Genomic DNA, 22,608 nt, shown 5'->3' with positions numbered 1-22,608 from the left:
GGCGCGGATCCTTTCGCGTATCGCCGAAAGCAATTGTTACGTACCGTAACTGTTGACTAGAACCTCAACGATAGATCCTATGGCGCAAGGATCCATGCCCGGGGATTTGATTTTCGTTAGCGGCGGCAAAACCCTGAAGTAATAGGGACACCCGTTCACCAGCTCGCCATCGTTGTACACCATCAGCTGGAAATGTGAAAAGCGAGAGATGAATTTAGGAAAGTACATGTAGAAAATAGCGTTTAGTATTTCACACATTTATATTTAAAAGGAAAATTAAGTAAAATTAAATAAGTTTAATTTCTGCATTTTTTGTTTGTAATTTTCTAAGAAAACTTTCTTTAAACTTTCTTAAATGAAGATGGGACAATTCGCGGATGAGAAAATCAAATGTCTTAAAATTGTGATTAAGCAAGGATCTTTTATGTCCTCTTTCAAAATTTACGATATTTTATAGTTACGCTGTCCTTTCAACGAACCTTGTGCATGCCCACTTCCGTAGGTACGAAGGTGCCTTTGCCGTGAACTCCGTTCCACGTGAGCCTGCACTCCACGCGTCCGCTGGGACTGATGATTTCGCCGCGCACTTCCCGCGTGTTTACATCTTTGGTGAGCATCTCTAGCTTGAAATGTGCCTGCGACCGGGAATTGCATACAATTTCAGTATCATCGAAATATAAAATTCCACGGTGAAGTTTCACCCGTGTGTTCACCGAGCGAGCAGGACGATTTCTCGGATGAGGACCGAGGAAGCAACTGCGGCGCGACGACGTGACGAAAATTCGTCAACGACGACTAGTTGCGGCGCCGAAGGTGCAGGTAATTAACAAACAATGACTTAACCAACCGGCTGTTGCACTCGGGCGGATGTGCTGTCGATGTGCACGGCAATTTGTTGACTCGCTTGGGGGCGAGGCTTCACCCACTGAAAGTACGCCGCGTACGCCATCACACCTAAATGCTCTACATTCTGGTCCGCCATGTCCTTCGCTTTCAAGATTGGCTCCACGCCCAGCTTCTTACCGCCATCGATACCTTAATAGAGAACGTCCGATGATTCATTCTAATGTAATTTTTGTCAAAGGACTATCGTTCTTTCTAAGAATTTCTCTTATTATACTCACGTATAAAATTTATTTGACTTTACAGACGTATCGGAAAATTTTTTACAGTTTATACGTCGAGATGTAATAAATTACGTATAAATGCATTTTTTGATATAACCGAAATAAATTTTTAATATAAATATAAATTAATGTAAATATATTTTTTTATATAGTCGAATAATGTGAAATTTATATCAGAATATATGTATGATTTACATATGATTTCTGCAAAAGTAATTTTATGAAATATATTGTTTATGTTATTCTTATTTGATAAAAGCGAAGAATCAACTTATGTTTCTCACCCATTTGCAAATTATGCTCCCACGCGGAGGGGTCGGTATCGAGTTTCTCATAGGGTGGCGCCGGGCCGCCGAGATTTCTGACGATTCCGCATAGTGCTCGACCGTCGTTCCAGTCCGTCTGCGAAAGCCAGGATAATTGAATATCACCGTGAGATATTATACCGAGGTACTGTTACCGGGACGCCTCGTCTCCACCCACCGTGAAGTTCCGTATTGAGGTGTGTGATAATTGCGAATTGACCCATCGTAGCGTTGCGTGGAAGCCCGGCGAGCCTTCTTTCATAAAGTACGACAAGTAGGTCATCCCCGAGAGCTCGTCCAGGTAAGGCGACGCCAGGTAGTCCGGCTCCAGCACCATGGGGATGTCGAACTCCCGTTTCGAGATCTCCATGGCCTTGCGACAGTTGTAAACGCTGCAAATTAAATCAATATATACATATATAGGTATATAAAATGATGGTATTCAGTGTAAAATATAAAATATGACATATTTTTACAGTAATCACAGTTCCATTCCCACAAATTATTAATTTATTAAATTAAAGAAACAATCTGCGCGATATCGTATTTTGATATAAATAAGCTACTCTAAAATAAAATTCTTTCACACAATATTACAAAGTCACAAATATTACAACAATTTTCTTCTCAAAAAAATTTGACATTAAATATTCTGAGATTTGATTTAATTTTCTAAAATCTCTTTCAATCTCTTCAGCGTTACATAATTGTCGACTGTGCGCAAATCGAGACACAATTTAGACTTTCTTTGAGCATTCTTCGGCGCTCGAATGACAGTGATGATTTTGCTTTAACTTATTTTACCTGTCGTTCGGATCGAGCTGGCGCCAATGAGGGAACAGGCCGGGGTTGCAGTAATCCAAAAGTGCGCTCAGATACACGCCGGAGTTCCAGTCGGTCGTGAAATTATTAACTCTACATTCCGGCAAGACAGCCTGAAAACACACACAGAGTCGCTCTTATATATGGAACTTATATATGGTGCGTTTTATAGATTATCCATCTACGGTTATTAGCGGGCAATTAAATCGCGACGACCGCGATACGCGAGGTATCCAAGGGTCAAGCGCGCGCGTATAAATCACAACGCGCGCGCATACAATACGTATATCCATATATATGCACATGTGTATATATATATATATATATTAATATCACGCGCAAATACGCGCGAGCGCTCACGACATATTATGTATATATGCAATCGGCGTCTCTGAACTCTTTCGTAACGGAAACACGTTCTCGCGTAATGTGCGACACGTATATGTGGACCCGCCGGTAAGGCTCGGGGATAAAGTAATAGCTCCTGCATTTGGTCTACGGCCGCCGCGCGGATGCGAGCCGAGGTCGCGCTCGGATGCAATTATATCGCATATCACTATATGCACATATACTGACCTTGAGCCATGCGAGCATGAGTTTCCTCGGCGGGAACTTGGACTTGCCTATTTGATACCGTACGATGAGCGACCATATCAGACCCAGGATCAGCTTCAGGTTGCCGTTCACGATGTCCACATTACCTGGAAGCCCGGGAGAGATCGGTTTTAATGCGGGTTTACATATGCCAAGCGTACAATGCTGGAGCGGTGCAAAACCCGCTAAAGTGGAAGAAAATCAATTCGATTTATCGCCGGCCTGAATTTCTTCGCCACTGTCTGGAAAGAACAATTTTGGCCGACAGGCACGGAGAGGTGATTTAATTCGGGGAATCGAGAGAGAGAGGGAGAGAGAGATGGAGAGAAAGAGAGGGAGAAAGCACGTGTGCGTGTTCACGCGGCATCATTCCGCAGTCGTAATTGCAGAAGAAAGATTTACGATGACTTACGAGAACAAGTTCGAGGATTTAATTCTCTGTAATTATAATTTACGTTGATTGATGTTCAAAAGCCCATATATAACGTGGGACTTACATGTGCCTTAGCAATTCAACAGAAAATATTAACGAAAATTTCCATAAATTTTTCCCCCCAAAAATCCTTACTGTTGCAAATTTTTAATTTTACATCCTGTGAAATAAAAAATCGTTATTTTTATACGAATCTGTAAGTCTGCATAACTTCATTTATTCATCTGTCGTTACTGCCTAAGTTTTCTTATTGCAACTTCAACAGTTCGAGTCTTAATTTTATAAAGAGACTTTTGTATCCCCTTTTTAGTTCATCAAATTTTTAGATCCGCTTTGCCGTTACACGATAGAATAAATAACGCGACCGCGATAATTAAGATAAGATGAGATCAGAAGCGTGCTCGCGTTCGTTGCGTGTCATTCCGATTCGGTGTGCATCTTTCGCTTCTAAGCGCGAGATAAACGTGCTCTCATCTCGGTCTCGCGAGACGGTATCTCCTACACCATCGCGAACTGAATCGCGCGATAACAGCCCGGCAATGCGCACGGCAACGACGATGACGACGACGACGACGATGATGATTACAACGATACAGGCGGCCGTGATTTTTCGCGGCTTCGTAGGCACCGGCGACGCGACGCAGGAAAGGCAACGACCTCGAAGCTCCGATTTGCAAGGTACTGTGACGTGAAATGAGAAACCGGCGCAACATCTGGAAACGGCACGCTGCAGCGGGTGAAAAACGTTCGCGGGTTTCGGCGCGGATTTTCGAAGAAGTGCGTTAAAGTTTAATGAAAAATTCCCGTCGGGGTGGAGGAGGGAGGGGAGGGGGGGGGGGACACACCTTTATTCGTATTCTGTAAATTTATTGGAATAAAGAAAAATCCCGTCACGGAGAACGATCGACGAATTAAACGGAGCCTATACCCGCCGCGGCGTGACGGTGTCGCGTTTCGCGGCGTCATGCGCGAGATTAAAAGCACCGCTGCAGCAGAAATGCAGACCTCCGGGCGTCGCTGCACGGTGAGACAGACAGCTTGCTCAACGATGACCCGCATATTCGTAACGATTACGTCTCCCGTCGTTATGTGCTGACTCAGAGGCAGGCCGGCGCGCTGCGCGTTTTATTATTGTTACAACCGCGTGCTGGCCCGAGAGGAAAACGCGTTAGCCGCCGTGGCGTGTGGCAGGTAATGGCCCGGATCGCCGCCGATACTTCCGAGTAGGAAAATTATCCTTTCGGCTCGCGTTTTTTTTTTTCGCGCACTCTGCGATCTCTGCGGAAGTTGCAGTCGGCGGGAAACTCTATTGTCGGAAATAAAAGCGCAATTAATCCGTAATGATTTTTCATCGTCAAGCGTCTCTGCATGCCGAGTGAAGTTTACATTCCAAAGCCTTCATACCTCAACACGAGATCAGCCTGAGAAAGTGAGATTAATTCAAGATAATCGCGAGAATAGAAAAATCGCCGAGAGAGGAGAGTTCAGGGGAAATCAGGGATTAAACTGCGAAGGGACATCTCGCGCGAGCGCGAAATTACGCGTTCGATGCGATCGCGCCGCGCGGCAATTTGCTCCGTACGTGATGCGCAATCAGGAGCGAACGATATTTTAAGAGAGCGTTATTTTTCGAAAGTATAATATTGCGCATGGAAAGAGAGAGAGAGAGAGAGAGAGAGAGAGAGAGAGAGAGAGAGAGAGAAAAAGATCGTGATCAGCGCGTATGGATCTCGGCGAGGCGAAGCATGATAAATATATATTTCGCGCGGTCTTTTTCTGCCGCGCAGCAAGAGAGGAGGAAGACGCGCATTTCCAGCGATTGCTCATTACCTGTGGAATGCGTCGCGGCGGCTCCCTCGTACTTTGATTGCATATCATTATTAATAACGCGTTTCACGCGTGCGCGCGCGCCTTTTTCCCGCACCTCGGCACGTCACGGCGAGAGAGAGAGAAAGAAAGAGAGAGTTAATGAAGACGTGAGAAGGGAGAGGAGGTTTCACCCACATGGCTTATTATATATTCCTCATTTGCGAACGAGTATAAATATTATCCAAAAAAGATTAAACAGACTGTGGAGAACAAAAAAGAGGAAGAGAAGTATAATCGAATAAGATTAAATAATAATAATATGAGATAATATATATATATATATGAGATATGCGAGAATAATAATGCAAGATAATTAAATAATAATATGAATATATTGTTATTCAAATATCGCAAAAACTTTGACTCTATAGTGTGGTTTAGCGTGAAAAAATATAATTTTCCTTTAGTGAACAAGATATATATAGCATATAAATATTATCCAACTAAGATTAATTAGATCAGAACGGACGAAAAAGCGGGGGAACACAATCATATCATTTATATTTAGATATCATGCTTAAAAGAACATAGTAATTTACATATCAAAGCAGAAATGTCATTTCTGACTAATGCGGTTTGATGTAAAAAATATATCTCTCTCTTTCTTGCTCTCTTCTGAAACTCGTTTTATTGATAAAAACTCGATTGGTTTATCTAATTCTTCCGCATGATAAAATAATCGTCGAGTAAACGAGCGTAACGCGCTGAGAAACGCGCGTGTTACAGAAAAGACTTTTAAAGTATGGCCATCCTAATTCTTTCTTGTAAGCATTTATGTCCATATATGAAATAATTAAAAAGCAGTAAAACGATCCGACCGAACTGGAGACCTAAATCGATTTCTACGCGTTTTCAGCGCGAATTAGCGGCAGACTGGATATTTCAGAATACATTGTGGACGCGAGTCATAACGTCGTTCCAATTACGGAGCGTAATTGGACGTTGAGAGCGGCGCGCAACGCCTTGACGGCTTCGCGCGACCGTGGACGCGGACGGATGGCCTTCGTCTCGCGTCGTACCCTTGCAATCTCTCGTCAATCCGTGTAAAACACGGTATTTTGCTTACATTGCGGATCGTAAAAATGCGAAGGTTCCAGCGGCGCGGCGGAGGCAATTTCTTCGCAGTCTCTCGACAACGCCGCGATCCTTGCCGCGACGAATGTCAGCGCGGGTAAAAATACAGAACATTTTTTTTTATCGATCCAACTAAGTCGAATTGATCGTGCAATGTTCAATGCAAATTACAGAATATTAATAAACTTGATTATATAATAAAATATTTTATAATTATCACCGTAAAAAATGTTGAAAATTTAAAATTTATTTTTACTTCAAGATCGCGGATTGTTGAAAGCGAGCGTTTCGTACTTTCATACACGCTCAACGTTTAAAGCATTTCCGCCGCTAATGATAGAATTATACGACTTTGGTCCAAGACACAATCGCGCTCGCTTTGTATTCCGACGACTCTACTTCCGACAGGAATCAACTACTGCGTGTGACTTGCTTACCGATGTTGACGAGCTTGACGCCGTCGGCCTCGATGGCCTGCAGCGCCGTGGACACATTCTCCAGGTGGTGGTGCTGGTTCGCCGGTCGCGGGTTCCATCGCGGCAGCCGACGTTTCGTCAGCACCTCGACCAGGGCGCAGAGACGCGTGCCGTCCCGGAAGTCCTCGGCAAGGTCCAGCACGGGGCCGCCGCCGGCGTCGCCGGCGTGCTTCAGGTGCTCGTTCACCCAATTTCGAAAGGTATTGGCCTGGATCTCCACCCAGAGGTCCTCGTGGCCCTTGATCGGCATCCCCTTGGCGGCGGTGCCCTCGGCCGATCGGGCCACCAGGCCCACCAGCTGCTCCGGTCGCAGCTGCTCGGTCGACTGCATCATCGGGTTCCTGTCACGTGATCGATTCTTACGTATTACCTGTCCAACTCGAATCGCTGCCGAGCGTCGAAAATTCGATAATCTTACGTCTCGCCTTGCGCTTTCCTTCTCAATTAAAGACTCAATCAGGCCGATCGAGAAAGAAAGTTATTTGTGGAGACGCTTAATCTTTTTTCCCCCAATTACACGTACATAATAAGAGCTATTTGTATGCGGACCGTCTCTCAATCTTATCGCCAGATTCTTCGTCAAGTTTGAAATTCTTTAATAACATTAAGTATATCTCGACGCTTTAATCGCGAGTCGAGATGAAATTAAGTTGTGCATGGGAAGAGAATACGATTGCGTAAAACGTTTTACGAATATACACCTCGCGTCTTTTTATCGCTTACAGGCCGCAATTAATCGTTTCGATTAAGCGCGAGCAGACCGCAGTACATATAAACGAGCAACAAATTACGAAATGTTTAATTGCTCGTGCGAAATGCTCGAGCGTGTTTCGCGCGGCGAGAGAGCCACGGTCTGCGACCTTTGAGGTCGTCCCATTGCGGAGGAACTCGATTTACATCGCCGACGGAAAAACCGGCGACGGCCGTGCATTGTTCGAGTGCGGGGGCGCGAGGAAGATCCAGAAGAGAATTTCGCGCGCGGTGAAAGTGCCGGCGAGTACACCTGTTCGCGAACCGGCGCGGCGTTCGTCGTCGCGAGTATACCTGTTCGCGCCGTATATATATGTATATCTATTTCCGCGTGTCTACCTTCGGCGTGTTATACTCGCTCTGCGGTTTCCTCGCCTTTTCAATTTTATATCGCCGCGCTAATTCGACGGTGACTCGCTCGAATCAAACGGAGAAACGGCGTAAGAAAGCGTTCAAATGGATTCCGCCAATTACGTCGGGACTGGCACGCGAGGTGTCCGGGCGTAGCGTGAAATAAATGGTAAAATAAAAATTACTTAGCATTGCATTTCGGAGTCGCGTGCGCGGCCCACTTGCGCCGGAGAGGCTGGAAAAAAAATCGGCGAAGCGCGCCTCGGCGCGCGTTATCGGGAAACCCGTTAATTACAACGGCTCGCGCGGTGCTTTGTGACGCCCGTACATTAAATATAACAGTAACAAGTTTTTATTAACGTTAAAATTTAGGTCGCGCGCAGTCTACTTTTGCCGCAAGAATCGCGCGCCGATTCGAGTCCGAGATGCTATCGTGGAGCCGGGTTTCGAATTCTGCAGAGGCTAATCCGCGCGTTTCCGGCGCCGCGTTTGAGTCAGCTAGACGATGTCTCAACGCTTAGCCACGCGTTTAACGATTTTGCCTATGAAAATGTATAATAGCCGCCTCGATAATCTCGTGCCGCGAAACGTTAAAAGTTTCACACACGGTATATCAATTTCTATACGACGCGCGTAGTCGTGATTTTCTGTTTATGCGTAATCCGTGCACCAGCGGCGAGCTGTTTCATCGCCGCATGACATCATTGTTGTCTCGAAGGCTCGTCTGACCGGTGACGCTTGCGTAAGTGCGTAAAAATCTACGGTGAACGCAGCGCAGGCCTCGCGTCTCGCGAACGATTAACAACGGGACTCTCTTCCCCGATTTCTTCGCCGGGGAAATCGACGGCGCAAATAAGCCGCCAAAAGTCCGAGTGTTAATTACCTCCCCGCGACGTTTTTTTTTGCGCGTATTGCGTAACAACCCGCGGAGATACGAGCGAATCGTTCGTCCTACGATCGCGTGTTGCGATAACCGCGCAAGAAGGGAGGAGCGCAATTGAGACGTAATAGAAAACACCCGTGGGAGAATTAGAGTTTGTTCGCGAGAATTGCCTTTTACAACAAATACAATGGCACGATTATCGCGCGCGCGCGAGGGAGGACAGGCGGAGTTAGGCGGGAAAGATCTCGACGCTTATCAGAACGTGTCAGGCGAAATCAAACAGGGATCGCGCTCTCGCGCATCCGCACGTGAACGTTGACACACTCGTGAATCAAATTCACTAAGCGATACACACCGGCGTGCAAACGACTTTCACCCGCCGTGCTCTCAAATTTTATTCACCACGCACGCACGCACGTAACACGTCCGTCATTCACGTCGCCCGAGAGAAACGCCGCCGCTGAGAAAATGGATCGAACGATCTAGGCGATCGTTCCATTCATTAGCTCGACGGAAGATCGTTATCATGTTTCGCACGTTGAACGGCGGTTGCGCAATCGACGGATCGAAATCGAAGAGGCTGTGTGTATGTGTGAAGTAACAATGGGACATTATCAGAAATCTCGCTCCATTCGAGAATGATACGCGATTATTAAAATGGATTTCCGACGTGGATCTTGCGCAGTGAGTTTATGATTCTTTTATTTTTTTAGATTGTGGATATCTTAAGTATTCCTGGCGACAATAAAAATCGGACAATAAGTCGGAATGTAAACGGAGGAGTGACGGAAGCGTAAACGAAGCTTCTAGGAAGCGTAAATTGGAACAACGGAACGTAAAATTTACCTCTTTTCTTTTTTACAGCTTTTCTAATTTACAGCTCCTAGAAGTTTCGTTTCTGTTACTGTTCTCTTGTGCTCCAATTTTTAATTTCGTCGAGGATCTTAATCACATTCTTAGATCAATAGATTTTAGTTCCATTCAATTGCCGAAAATTTTATGGATTCCAAAATTATGATTGCGAAATCATGAATTCTTTTTGTACAAGTCAATATATCCAGATTTTTATTATACGAGATTCTTAATTTTATTTTAGATTTTATAGATCCCTGAATTTGTAATTGATTATCGATAATCATTTTAAATTCCATAGATTTCCAAGTATTTAGGAATGTTTGTACAAGATTTTAAATTCAAAACATATCCTTGGTATTATAAATCCTAGATCATGAAGTTTATTATCTTAAGTCTTAAAAATTCTCTTATGAATTGTGGCTTTGATGGATCTTCGATAACATTAATTCGACTTAAAGCTCTGTTATCATTTCAGATCATTGATTTTGCAAATCCTCGACTGCACAGAGAGTCCTTTATTCCAAATGGCTAGCTCGTTATCGCTCGACTCTTGTCAGTCCTCGAGCTGTCAAGATTAAACGCACAACTTAGTCTTGCTAAGCGCCTACAAATTCTTCATTCAAATTTACTCCGGACGAGCTTATCGTTCGGGCGCCTTGTCGGAGGCATACTCTGATAAACGGAGTCCCCCTGTTCGCCAGTCCCCAGTCGACTCGCTCCGTCGCAGCGACGTACGTAGAACACCGCCGACGTCGCGCTCATCCGGAGGATGTATCTCGTCGTCGCGATATCCCAACGGAAACACCACGCGCACACACACGTACACGCATCCACCCGCCTACGTAATCGCGCGCACGCACAGAACGTAAGGAACGCGCGGTATGCGAAGTTGAATATTATATATTTACGTTGGCTCCACTCCTCGGACTTGGCGCCCCGTGGCTTCACCAGGTCGTACGGCGAGCGGCTCGTGACGACGTTGGCGAACGTCGGCGACGGACCTCGGCGACGACGACGGCGAAACTGATGTATACGCTACGCGAGGAACGCCATTTTTGGACGTACCGCCGTACGGCGCCGTGCGCTGATGAGTGTTCGACGTGCGTGAGCTCACTGAACCGACATGGAGACCCCTACCTCTCTCGTTCTCCGGCAGCTCTCCGATACAATCGCCCCGTTGTGGGACCGTGGGGTCCGCGCGATTGTAATGGGAGCAGGACCGTAGCGGTCGTACAACATGGCGTCGTTGTGACGTCGCGTTGTTGAAGACTCGTGAGGCAAAAATCCCAGATTTTTTTTACGCCAATTTTGTTTACTTGACTAAAGTCCAAAAAAATCAGAGAGACTCGCCGAAGTTTTGGTTTAATTAACAGTCGTAACGCAATCGATGAGCTGCTGCAGTTCCCTCGCAATCGATGAGAAAAGATTCGAGATTTTTCAAAATTTCGCAAAAGCATCGAGACAATTGATTAACAATAAGTTCTTTCGTAGAATTTCACGAGCGCTTGTTCCATCAATGTTACTCGTGAAAGATATATAACGTGAGAATAAATTCATAACATCGATCGATTTAATTTAAAATAAATGAATAACAGATAAATGATTTTTTCCCTGGACTTGTTGCGTGAACGCATTCCTTTCGCACGCGCGTATATGCTTTTTTCTCCACATACCTAAATAATTTAAATTCAACAAGTTCTGCACGAGATACTTTCCTGAGTTCTAGGCGGCAGAAGCGCGCCAACGGTTCCGCAAGGTGGTGGCACCTGTCGGAACCGTAATCGTCTGTGCTGCATATGAACAGGCGAATTTCTTCGTGGCTAAACGGCGAACGGCGTATTAACGAACGTCGGCGTTTAGCTCGTGCATTTCATACTCTATACCCGGCGCGGATTGTGACGTTAGTACAATTTCGATCGAAGAGGAGTCTCCTTAATTAGCACGACCATGACGCGGCGTAACAACTTATATCGATCTGTAACGTTCATTTAGCCACAATTGAATAAAGATTGACGCGCGACAATGTTTAAGTCGATCTGTATCTCGAGCGCTGATTTTTAATTAAATGAACGTATATATTTTCATGAAGTAATTAATGAGTATTTTTTTATACTCCTTTCTTCGTTTGCGATTTCAGATACGAACACTTTCCTGCTCACCTTCCTCATACTTATATTTGTCTTCGATATTTGGAAGATGAGTGACAAAGAATACACAATGTAATATGTAAAATACGCATAGAAAAACGCACGGTGCCCCCCGAGTCGGCTTCGCGCGATGACGTAGCGGCCGGAGACTTCAATTCCAATTATGCGAATTAAGCGAGATCTCTCTCGATCGGGCGTTGATATCTCCGCGCGTATGAGCGCGCCGATCCAAAAGCTCAGCCCACACCCGCATTTCGAAACGCTCTAATTTATTCGTCTTCGTGCCGTGCACAGTGGCGGGACACAATGCATGGCATTAAATATTACAAAACGGCAATTCGTAGGAAATTACGTAGGAAATTAATATTATGTTGCGATATTGTAATTGCGATACCACGATTATGAGAGCCTGCGGCGCGGTTGTGTCTAACGCAAATGCGTGTACTACATTATAATATTCGCATAATATGTATACTGTATTATACTGTATATATATATATATATATATTTATATATATACATACTTATATATTGCATTATAATATATTTATATATATTATATTATTATACGATCTTTTAGAAGAACTAACTCCATAAAATAAATAGCAAAGAAAATTGCTGAAGTTGTAAACTAATCATCTGCTTGGGTATTTATTGACTACTTAAGTTAAAAAATTTGTGAGAAATGTCATTAAGAGAGATCAATTTTTGGCTTTTGAGAGAGTTTAGCTCGTATAATGTGTATGCATATTTAATTATTATAAATGCAATTGTAAATAATAGTGGATATGAAGTATTCAACAGCTACATATCACCGGTGAATCGACCGGGTATATTGAAGATAGGTTGTGTACAAGCGTGCAACGTATAAATAGTTATGAGTAAACGTTGAGTAAATCTGGTACAAGGTTGCTAATGGCGAACTGCCAATATGGTTTGCCACTGTCAGCTTCGTATCGGATTACCTGGCTTTTCTTGCCAAAGTCAATGTGTCAGACGTATCTCTGTTGGAGATTGATTGGCGCTTGAAAAAAGGGCGGCGTATTTTTTTTTAATATTTCGCAATTTGCGATCATATTCATCGTTTCTCAAATCGTAATGCGGAATATTACACCGAAATTTAACAAAAAGACATGGTAAATATCACATATCCGTCTTTGTTTTAAACATTTCAAAGTGTCGAGTTATAACCTACTATCGGCAGAGTAGTGGTCTTCTACTTCTTCGATCGATACTTGAGCAATCTAGATGAACTCTTGAATGGAGTACGTAGTATGTACACGTAACTTACAGAACATTCTATATTATAGATACTATAATACGTTCTCTCGTGACTAACTTTGAAGTGGGCAAAACTGGCTGACACAATTCTGATTTTAATAATAAATCCCGAGAGAACTGCTCGTAGATTTGACAATCTTAAGAATTTGTTCGAATATTCGCATTTAGAAAAAATTAATCTGCTGCAAATGGAAAAAAAAAGAAAGAAATAGAATTCGGTCAAGAGATTGCCGCGATACGTTTAAGACTATCATGTTTCGAAAAATTATTTATATCTCTAATCTAAATTGCTATAGAATGTCAAAATAACCAGGTCAGGAGATATGTTAAAATCAATCATACAATATTTCTATAAAAAAAATTATGTATCTCAAATTCACGTCTGAAAAAAATTTCAGCTAATTCCAAAAAAGAATTAGAAGCTTTACGTTTAATTAAACATTAATTACAATGCAAATTATATGCCTTTTCGAAACTAAAAAAAAAAACAACACCTGACTGACGCACAGACTTTTGTCCTGGCGGTCCGACCAGGGTAGCTTGGTCAATTTTTGACTTTTACTACACCATATCGCGTCTATATAGAGTTTGGCAGAGCGCCGGCGCCGCTTTCTATAAATAGCAGGTGCAACGCTGACCGCCGCTCGCGACGGTTAAAGTAGCGACAGAGACGGGGCGAGAGCGTTCAGGGATCGCCGAGGGGAAGACGCGAGGCGTAGTGGTTACGGACGGCGCGGTGGCAGTAGTAACGGTTCGCTACTCGCGCGGCGCCCTTCGGCTCCGCTCCACTTCGCTGCTGCGGGCCGCGACGACGATCAATCGAGCCGGGCGAGAGGGGTGCGACACGCACACGCTCGTACGCTCCGGATTTCCTGAAAGAGATTTCCCTCGTCTGGAGCGTCACGAATCCGGAGCAGCCACGACCGGCTGCGAGTCGAAGGGGAATGCGAGGCGCAGTCGGATCGCGGATACGCATCGGCCTCCGAGAGATCGGCCTCGCAGAGCGGTAGATTCCGCGCGCTTGAGAAGCTTCGGGAGATTCACCCGTGTGACTCCGAGTTTCCAAGCGATTTCCGAGGCAGAAGAAACGCGGGAGGGAGAGAGAAAGAGAGAGAGTGAGACTCGTTGGGGTTGATCTTGGCCGCAGCCGAGTGGTAGCGAAACGCGCGAGTCCGTGTCGTGTGGCACCCACCCTCTCACTCGACTATGTGCCGACGTCTCGTGGGTGCGATCGGAACGCCGGGACCGTCGCCGTCGGCGATCGACGTCGTCGCGACGACGACGGAGCGCAAGACGTGAGGCCCGTTTACGCGCGTCAGCTGATCCGACGTAGACCGCGAGGGACAAAGGAGGTGATTATGTAAACGGAGGTCGCGCGCTGGAGGTCCGCGGAAGCGGCCGTCCGTCGTCGCCGTTCGCCGTCCCGTCGACGACCGGTGAATTCCCTCTCCGGTGAAAGAGAAACTAATTATATTCGCCTCGTGGGACGAGGTTACTAACCAGCCAACCCTCCGGCCTGCGCCTGCGTGCGCGACCAGACGTTTTCCTCCGGGAGGGAATACGAAACGCGCTTCGGACACGCGAAATAAAATTCGCGAGATAATCGAGAGAATATATCTCTTTGCGCACAATCTGCTAGACGTTTTAAAAAATCGAAGGATAATATTTAAAAGAAATTTAGACGTATTCGAGATTTAGAGAGTCTGTAACACACTTGCGATTTAAACGCCGATTTAAATTTGAGCGCCCGGAAACTCCAGAATTTAAAATCCGGATCTTTAAAAAGTCTATTCGGACATCGAGATCTTCGACAGTTAAAACTTAGGCATCGCGTGATCGTGAAATGAAAAATTTTAAAAGTATAACAAAGCACAAAGATTCAATTATAGTTATTGGCAAAATAAGTTACTCATTAAGCTTCGATTTCGATTTGAGTCGAATATAATCACGAGGAAATTGTAGATCGATCAGCGAATCTATGATTGTATCACAAATGTAAATGCATCGGACGATTACGGAACGGGAGATTTATGAGCAGGGAGGGGATCCCTCGATTAACTTCCTCCCCGGCCGGCTTTATTTCACGATCGCGCTACTTCGGCGCGTTCATCACGCGTAGCTTTGACATATCACGCCACGACTATATAAATCCAAATCGATCAGCGCGTTTCCAAAGTACACCGTCTCGCTGGATGTATGAAGAATTGCATATCGAGTTTTAGCTCCCGAATGACACGATCGACGCGTGTCTCTCTAAAAGGACTGTAAATCCAATCTGACGAGTATATAAGCCCGCGGCGGTCATACCGCTCAAATTGTAACATTCCGATTATTTTTCTGTACCTCCGCAGATCCGCAATGGCTCTAGTAATGCTACCGTGTGACCTGCCTTGGTGGCCCGCTGTCGTAAAGCAGCTGGACAAGGCCGCCACGGCCAAAAACTCCGAGGACCTAATAGACGCGATGCAACGACTGCATGACATGTGCAAGTACGTCCCGCGCTTACTTTTACTTTTCGTTACCTTCTAACGCGCGCCTTTTCTGTTTTTATATTTGATATTAATGATATTACCTGTTTCTTTAAGTTTAAATTACATTCTAGAAATAAGTGCAGATATATATGTAAGACGGATTGAAGCGATCAATTATATGTATATAATAATATCGTACGCAATATAAATATAATACGCGTAATGTTGAAATGCGCTATGTTATTTGCTTCGTTCAGCATAAGCCTCGACCCCGAGGAAGACGTGCAGGACGCCGACCTATTCTCCATGTTGGGAACCTTCCTAGACAATGATCTCGATCTCGCCGAACGGGAGCAGGTGTTCACAAAGACAATACCGCGGATAGTGGAACGGGCGAAGGCCTTAAAGTCTACGAAACCCCCGCAGGGTTTACACTTCAGTCTCCAGCAGCAAGGTATCGTCGCGAGTTCCGACATTATTTTTTCCGAAGTACTCGCATTCGTGTAGATTACACGAGACAAGTGTTCTCGCGTTGTTAAACTATTTTTTTAACGATCTCGCAGATCGGAAATTGTAAGATTGTAAACACCACAAGTATAGATCTTTGATGACTCGAAAATTAATTCATCTTACGCAGGCGACAGCGTCGAGTACAGTTACGCCTTCGTCTCCTCCTTGATCGCGAACGCGTTCTTCTCGACGTACCCGAAGAGAACCGCGAAGACTCATCCTACATTGCGCGATTTCAACTTTACGAACTTCTTCAGACACCTCCATAAGTGAGTACAACTCCCGAGCGCGCCAAGTCGTCAAAGAAATTTATTGCTATAAGTTTAAGAAGGAAAAAAAAATAATGGGGTTTTGAAAACTTTATCGTTTTCCAGAAACGTACAGAAAGCCAAACTCAGGAGTATCTTTCATTATTATAATTATCTCGAGACGGAGCATGCACTTGACGGCCGTTTAATAATTTCTAGACAGGTACGCGATGCACGATTCAATCGACATTTTCTCCAATAATTAATCAATACTTATTTCAGATTCTAAAATCGCATATCTCTCTCTCTATTTTTTTTAACAAAATACGAGACTTAATACAATTCGCAGGTGATGACGTCTAAGCAGTGGCTGACTATCGAAGATTGGCTGGAGAGTAACGTACCCCTATGTCCGCTGACGATACGTCACGAGGGACGATTGGAACGAGTCGAGGCGGAATCAAAAGTACTGCAAGTTTGTTTCGCGAATGCGAAAATCGGCGGCGGCGTGCTTGATGGCGATGTCACGCAGGAAACTGTACATGTAATTAATTAAGAAAAATTATACCCACAATCCCTACGCGTCGAGAAGATTCTTAATTATGTGTCAATATTTCAATTGGTAAATTTAGAGTTCCTGCAGAAGAAGAAAAAAATATCACATGAGCATTTAAACTTTATTTTACGACTTGTAATAAATTAGAGAAAATTTTCAGAGTGTTTCCTATCAATCAGTTAATAAAATAAAATTTAAATTTATCCATATCTTAAAGATTATAGACATGGAAGAATAAATTTGAATAAATTACATAAATTACAGATCTCTTTCACAGCCTTCACCTATTGGAATTATTTTTCCTGTTTGAATTCCAAAACTACTCTTTAATATATATTAACATATGTATATATCAAATCGAAATAGATTGCAAATTAATTTGAATCTTTATGCAGGTGGCGACGCATCCGGAGATGCTCGCCGCGATACTATCTGTCGAGGCCTTAGAAGACAACGAAGTACTGATAATCGAGGGCGTCCGGCATGTGTCGAGGATAAACGATCCGCGGCATAAGGCGGTGTTCGAGGGTATCCCGAAGCCGAACGTGGTGAGTGAAGTGCGGGGGGGGATCTCGGATCCCTCGCGGATTTTCACGCGCTGTCTGCGATGGGAAGGCAAACAATCGTACAGTTTTCCGAGCGCAGGTAACGGTCTGCTGCATAGATCCCGAGGATTACTCGCGATTGCCGTTGACGCAATTCGAGGAGGACAATATTTTGAGGGAGATGAACAAGTCGCTGCTGGGATTTCGGCAGAGGCACGTGCCCAGCAGCCCCACAGATCCGATCAAGACCGAGTCGGAGGCGGAGGTCGGCCTGGGCTCGCGCAGACTGTCGCCGATCGGCGAGAGCTTCAGCAGCACCCCGCCGGAAACGGAGGGCGAGGACAAAGCTTTCGCGACGGGGAATAACTCCAAGACAGGTGGGCGAGCGAGAGTTACCGCGAGAGAAGCGGTCTGTAAATTCGCGTAATTTAACTTAAAAAATCAGCTGTCTGGCGTCCTACGATCTGCGTTTTCTTCTTAACGGGTGCACAGACAAGCAGTCCCCGCTCGACGAGCGACACAGGGCGGAGAACAGACTGATGGAGAACGCGACGGAAGTGCGTAGCAGGCCCAACGGTAAATCGATTAGACCGCCGAGCCCCCCGCACAAGGTGTGCAAGGACGCGAGTTACACGAGCCGAAAGAACAGATTCATCGTGCTCGGATCTAGCGGCGAGGTGCTGCCGGTGACGCGGCAGCTCGGCCAGATGTCGGTCTACAGCAGCTGCAACAGCCAGAGCACGGACAGTTTCCACAGCGCTAAGGAGACCATCGACGAGGAGCCTGGTACGCGCGCTCGCGATGAGATAATCGGTGGGATGATTTGCAGACGGAGAAAGGGCGAATTCTATTAACCGAGAACGATTTTCAGAGGAAGAGGAGCAGAAGGTGAGCAAACACTACAGCGCGCAGTTGGACACGCCCGAGAGAAGAGGAACCTTCGCGCAGCGACTAAAAGACGCTCTCAAGCGAGAGAGTACGGCAACCGGGGTTTCCTCCTCGAACACCTCCTCCGGCGAGAGCAGTTACGCCGTGGGTATAAGCGTCAGCGGTAGCCACGTTGGCGATCAAGACATCAAGTGAGTCGAAATTCATGAAAAAATATTTTGAGCTATTATAGATTAGCCGCGCAAACGAGCGGAAAAAATTCATGCGTAAAGCATTATTTTTTTAATGAACGGTTGAACGATAAAAGCCCTGTAAAAAATCTTGATAATATTTTTAATTATATCATTTGGATGTAATTAAATCACATATATTATTAACTACCGCTTGGAAATTTGATTTTTATCGAATGCAATATTATAGGTTGAGAAGAGGAGGCTCGAGGGGTTTCGTTTTGCGGGACGAGACGGTGGACGAGGAGTTCCTGAAGGAGTCTCTGGAAGCGGAGCAAAAGTGGCTCGGCCGATTCCGGCAGAGCCAAGGGCCCATGTTCCAGAGGAAGGATACGAGCGCGAGCAGCAAGTACAGTTTCAGCACCGAGTACAATTCTGGCGAGTAACAATTCGAATAGAGATTCGCTTACGCACGAGGTTTACTCTCGATGGGGATAAACGAAAGCTGATTAAACTTTCGCACGCGCGCGCAGATTTCTGTTCCGAGCTGGAGGAGGTCTACGAGCAATTGTCAAAGTGGCTGGAGGATCCGATAGTGGCGGACGAGAGCCGGGAATTGGACGCGAGGGATCGCGCGGTCGTACGGTTCGCCGGCTCGCTTCTGAAACGCGCCCTGAGCGAGTCGTTCGCCGGCGTGCCGGTCCAGGAGGGCGAGCCGCAGCCGTTCCTCGACGCGAACGACGTGAATCAGCAGCACAAGCTGGCCTTGGCCGTGAGGAGCCTCAGCTTGGAGCTCGCTCGGCAGAAGAATCGGAGACAGCAATCAGTAAGAAACAAGTTCGACTAAACGTGTTACGTGTTTCTTGCGAAAGAGATAACTAAATTTGTAAAAAGGCTCGAGTTTTCTGTTACCCGCGATAAAATTCACTTTGTAGAATAATCGCGAATTGCAATCGCGCGACTTCTTCGGTTCCCGGAAGGAGGCACTCAAGACAAAAACTCATTATCTCATTGCTTTAGTTTTTGTTAATAATAAGTCGAAACTTAAATGCTTAATTTTTTGCGATCAGAAAACAAACTTGATATGCTTTAAACAGACACATAATCCGTGTTAAACATATACAGACACACTTGTATATAAAAGCGCATAGATATATCCTTGAAACTTCGTTATTCGAACTTCGAGCAGTAAGATGGAATGAGAGACAGTCCGAGTCGATTTGATCGAGCGAAGCTAATCTAACGCAGAATAATCGGTAAATGAAAAGTTTCGAGTTTGGACTACAGGCAGCCGGAAATGCATATACAGGTGTCTGAGTCCGAGGGCGTAGATCGCTACGAGGACGCCTTGTGCGAGATGGTAAGAGAGGCGAGGGACGCCCAGCGTAGGAAACTTTGGGCTGTCACGTTCACGTCGGAAGCGTTCCAAACGTTGGTCGATGACCACACGACCGTACGCCTGTCTACACCGCCCGCGTCCGAGTCGGGACGGACGGCGAGCGAGCGTGAAACGCGCGAGGCGAGCGCGCTCGGCGCCTCGGAGGTGATTCTGATGACTTGGCTCGCATCAACGTGTATATAATCGCAATGCATGAGACAGCAACTGTGTTCGACCCGTTATTTAGAATCGCTTCGAGAGAAAAGAGCGCGCATTCTCTCTATGGCTTGGGACTCTTCGGCAAGACCGTAACTCGTCGGGATGAGACCTGCCTGACATCTCGTGTATCTTTTCTTACATTTTTTTCTCTTTATTCTCTCTCTTTCTGTCTCTCGACTTGATGCATGACCGCGCGGACTAAGATCAAGCATCTTCATCGTGTTCAAGAGACCCTTAGAACTAATACATTTATCTGTCTCTCAGTCTATCCGATTTACAGTTCTTCACTCACACACACCTCTCGTTTCGCCCTATCTGTTATTAACCACCGGCCGAAAACACCGCGCCCATGTACATTCTTTTCTCTATATCGTTACAACAAAAGAATAATTCTCCATGTGAACTAAAACGACAATAACCGTTTAGCTTTGTATGTTACGTGTATCTCTAAAAATCTTAATGACGTTTCGATAATCACGTACGTTCCCAGTAACTTAAAATGTTAACTAATTTTATGTTCATTATTACATCGAGGACAGACTGGTGTGCGCGGCGACAAAATTATCTGTAACTTGCCCGTTTTACCGTGTGCACAGTTGCCGCACGAGAACAGTCCCCAAGGAGGAGGCTTACTTCCCGTGGCCACCGGCAACTGGGGATGCGGGACTAGATTGAAAGGCGATCCACAACTGAAACTCGTCATTCAATGGCTCGCCTCCTCTCTGGCGGGCACACCAAGACTAATCTATTATACTTCCGGCAATCCCAGTTTATCCAAGGTAAGAAGAAATGGTATTAAACTACATGGAAAGAACAATTTTGCTGAATCCAGATCTGAAAATAATTTTGGTTCAATAATCAAAATAATTTTGTTGGAAACTCAAAATAATATTGCTAGAATATCGAAACATTTTATAGCAATACTTATCATTTTTAACGTTCCAACGAAATTTTTTGATGATTCAACAAGAATTAATTTTCCGATATTCGGCAAAATTTTTAGACCTTTCAACAAAATCGTTCTTTCCGTGTATATAAATTTTTATCGTCTGACCTTTCATCGTTCTAATTAAAATTCGCCGTTTCAGTTGGACACTGTGAGCAGAGTTCTGATGGACAGACGTTGGTCGGTGGGCGATCTGTCCGCCGCGACGCTCAGGTACGCCATGCACGCGATCGAGGAGCGGATGGAAGGGAAAAACAGTCTCTTCGAGGAAATCATCGGTATGGATAAATCGGGTCCTTAGCCCGATTCGATGCTGTCCGTTCTGGTGGACGTGCTGGCTACCATGATCGAAGACAGCCTAATGAAAAACTAATATATATCATTATACACTCTTCCGCGGGCGGGGCATGCAAAAGGGAAAGAAACAAACGGGTACTTGAACTGTAGTTAAACGTAAGATCGATAATTAACTCGTAAGTCGTAGTCATTGTTAGATGAAAAACGTGTTATACGAGTTTTATTCTGGCGAAAGGGAGATAATGATTTTACTCTTTTCTTTTTTTTTCCTTTTGTTTGAACTTTTACTCTCGTCTAGCATATCAAAATGATATCAGGCAAACTCGCACAATTCGTTGTACAAGGCAATATATCAAATAGGAAATGATAGGTAGTCGCTGCGATATTTTCTAGTCTGTGTATGTACGTAGTGTATCGTGCTGTCGAATCAAGTTTTACTGTAAGGACTCATCCGCGTCACATTTCCGCGACGGAGGGAGAAAAAAATAGCGTGATATACCGGACGTTCAGTTGTCATTAATGTCACGTCGTCGTAAGAGAGCGTGGTATACTCTCTGCAATCATATGTAATAACGGTCTAGTCGTGTACGAGAGAGAGGTCAATTCTGGTTTTACTTCGTACAGAATGAGTAACTGGTAACGCAGTTACGTGCAATAACTAATGAGGCACAATATACTAAACTATATTTTGTACAATAATATTTTTAAGTCGTTCTACACTTTAAGTCGGAGTATATATATTATATATATATGTAACATGCGAATAGATTTTTAGAGGGAAACTTTTAGTATTTTATAATAAAAGACTAATATAGGCAATTTTTTTATGAAGGAAAAAACTTATGTGTTATACATAAGTCGCTGCTATGTATGGAATCGTAAATTGAGGACATAACGAGTGGGTATGGCCTACAAAGGGAATGGTATGTGCTTGGTAGTATATAAATCAATTAAAATGAGGTCTTCCATTATTAAAGCAAAAACGTGTGAAAGTATCCTATGATTTATATATTCTCGCTGTACTTCTCATTCTAAGCAATGATAGGAGTGTTTTCAAAAGCATATATATATACATATGTGAAGTATACGAGTATATTAATAAATTTGTATCCACACAAATTGAAATTTTGCATCTATTTGAGATTTATTATCTGATCGTAACTTCGGTATATGTACCTAGTTTGCAATATAAATTTTAGTTTTCTTTTTCTTTCGTATTATAATTCGACTAAACGCTAAATCGATGATAAAGCAAAAAGAAATCTCTTGAAACGCATCACAGTTTTTATTAATATCACACGTTATTGTTAGTTAATTGAAATGTGTTAAAACATACCATTTATACAAGACGGCATTTAATAAATATTACTTCTGAACGATATTAACGACGTGATGTATGTTTCAGATTCTTAC

General features: G+C 44.4%; 2 protein-coding genes across 3 annotated transcripts in view; one reads left to right on the top strand and one right to left on the bottom strand.

Annotated features, from left to right (window-relative positions):
- LOC105452061 (filamin-A) overlaps positions 1–7,031 on the bottom strand; it is a 32,713-nt gene extending 25,682 nt beyond the window's left edge. The window contains exons 1-8 of the mRNA XM_011692883.1: positions 6,662–7,031; positions 2,831–2,955; positions 2,237–2,367; positions 1,611–1,824; positions 1,412–1,529; positions 848–1,035; positions 480–635; positions 45–186 (exon numbers count right to left, since the gene is read on the bottom strand). Coding sequence (XP_011691185.1) covers positions 45–186; positions 480–635; positions 848–1,035; positions 1,412–1,529; positions 1,611–1,824; positions 2,237–2,367; positions 2,831–2,955; positions 6,662–7,031 — 1,444 coding nt within the window. The remainder of the gene's footprint in view (positions 1–44; positions 187–479; positions 636–847; positions 1,036–1,411; positions 1,530–1,610; positions 1,825–2,236; positions 2,368–2,830; positions 2,956–6,661) is intronic.
- A 6,671-nt stretch (positions 7,032–13,702) lies between these two features.
- Positions 13,703–22,576, top strand: LOC105452060. 2 transcript variants are annotated; one of them, XM_011692880.1, is made up of 15 exons: positions 13,703–14,319; positions 15,319–15,456; positions 15,696–15,892; positions 16,076–16,217; positions 16,323–16,419; positions 16,546–16,740; positions 17,148–17,300; positions 17,398–17,674; positions 17,790–18,083; positions 18,169–18,376; positions 18,606–18,793; positions 18,889–19,181; positions 19,665–19,898; positions 20,549–20,731; positions 21,041–22,576. In XM_011692880.1, exons 2-15 carry the CDS (start codon positions 15,326–15,328, stop codon positions 21,197–21,199), a joined length of 2,751 nt encoding a protein of 916 aa, XP_011691182.1. In that variant the 5' UTR covers positions 13,703–14,319; positions 15,319–15,325; the 3' UTR covers positions 21,200–22,576. The 2 variants fall into 2 exon arrangements, with proteins under 2 accessions (XP_011691182.1, XP_011691183.1); XM_011692881.1 differs by lacking the exon at positions 19,665–19,898.
- Positions 22,577–22,608: the final 32 nt, after the last annotated feature.

This window comes from Wasmannia auropunctata, unplaced genomic scaffold, assembly GCF_000956235.1.
Source record: "Wasmannia auropunctata unplaced genomic scaffold, wasmannia.A_1.0 LD336038.1, whole genome shotgun sequence".
NCBI classification, from domain to species: Eukaryota; Metazoa; Arthropoda; class Insecta; order Hymenoptera; family Formicidae; genus Wasmannia; species Wasmannia auropunctata.
This window is presented reverse-complemented; position numbering and strand designations above follow the sequence as displayed.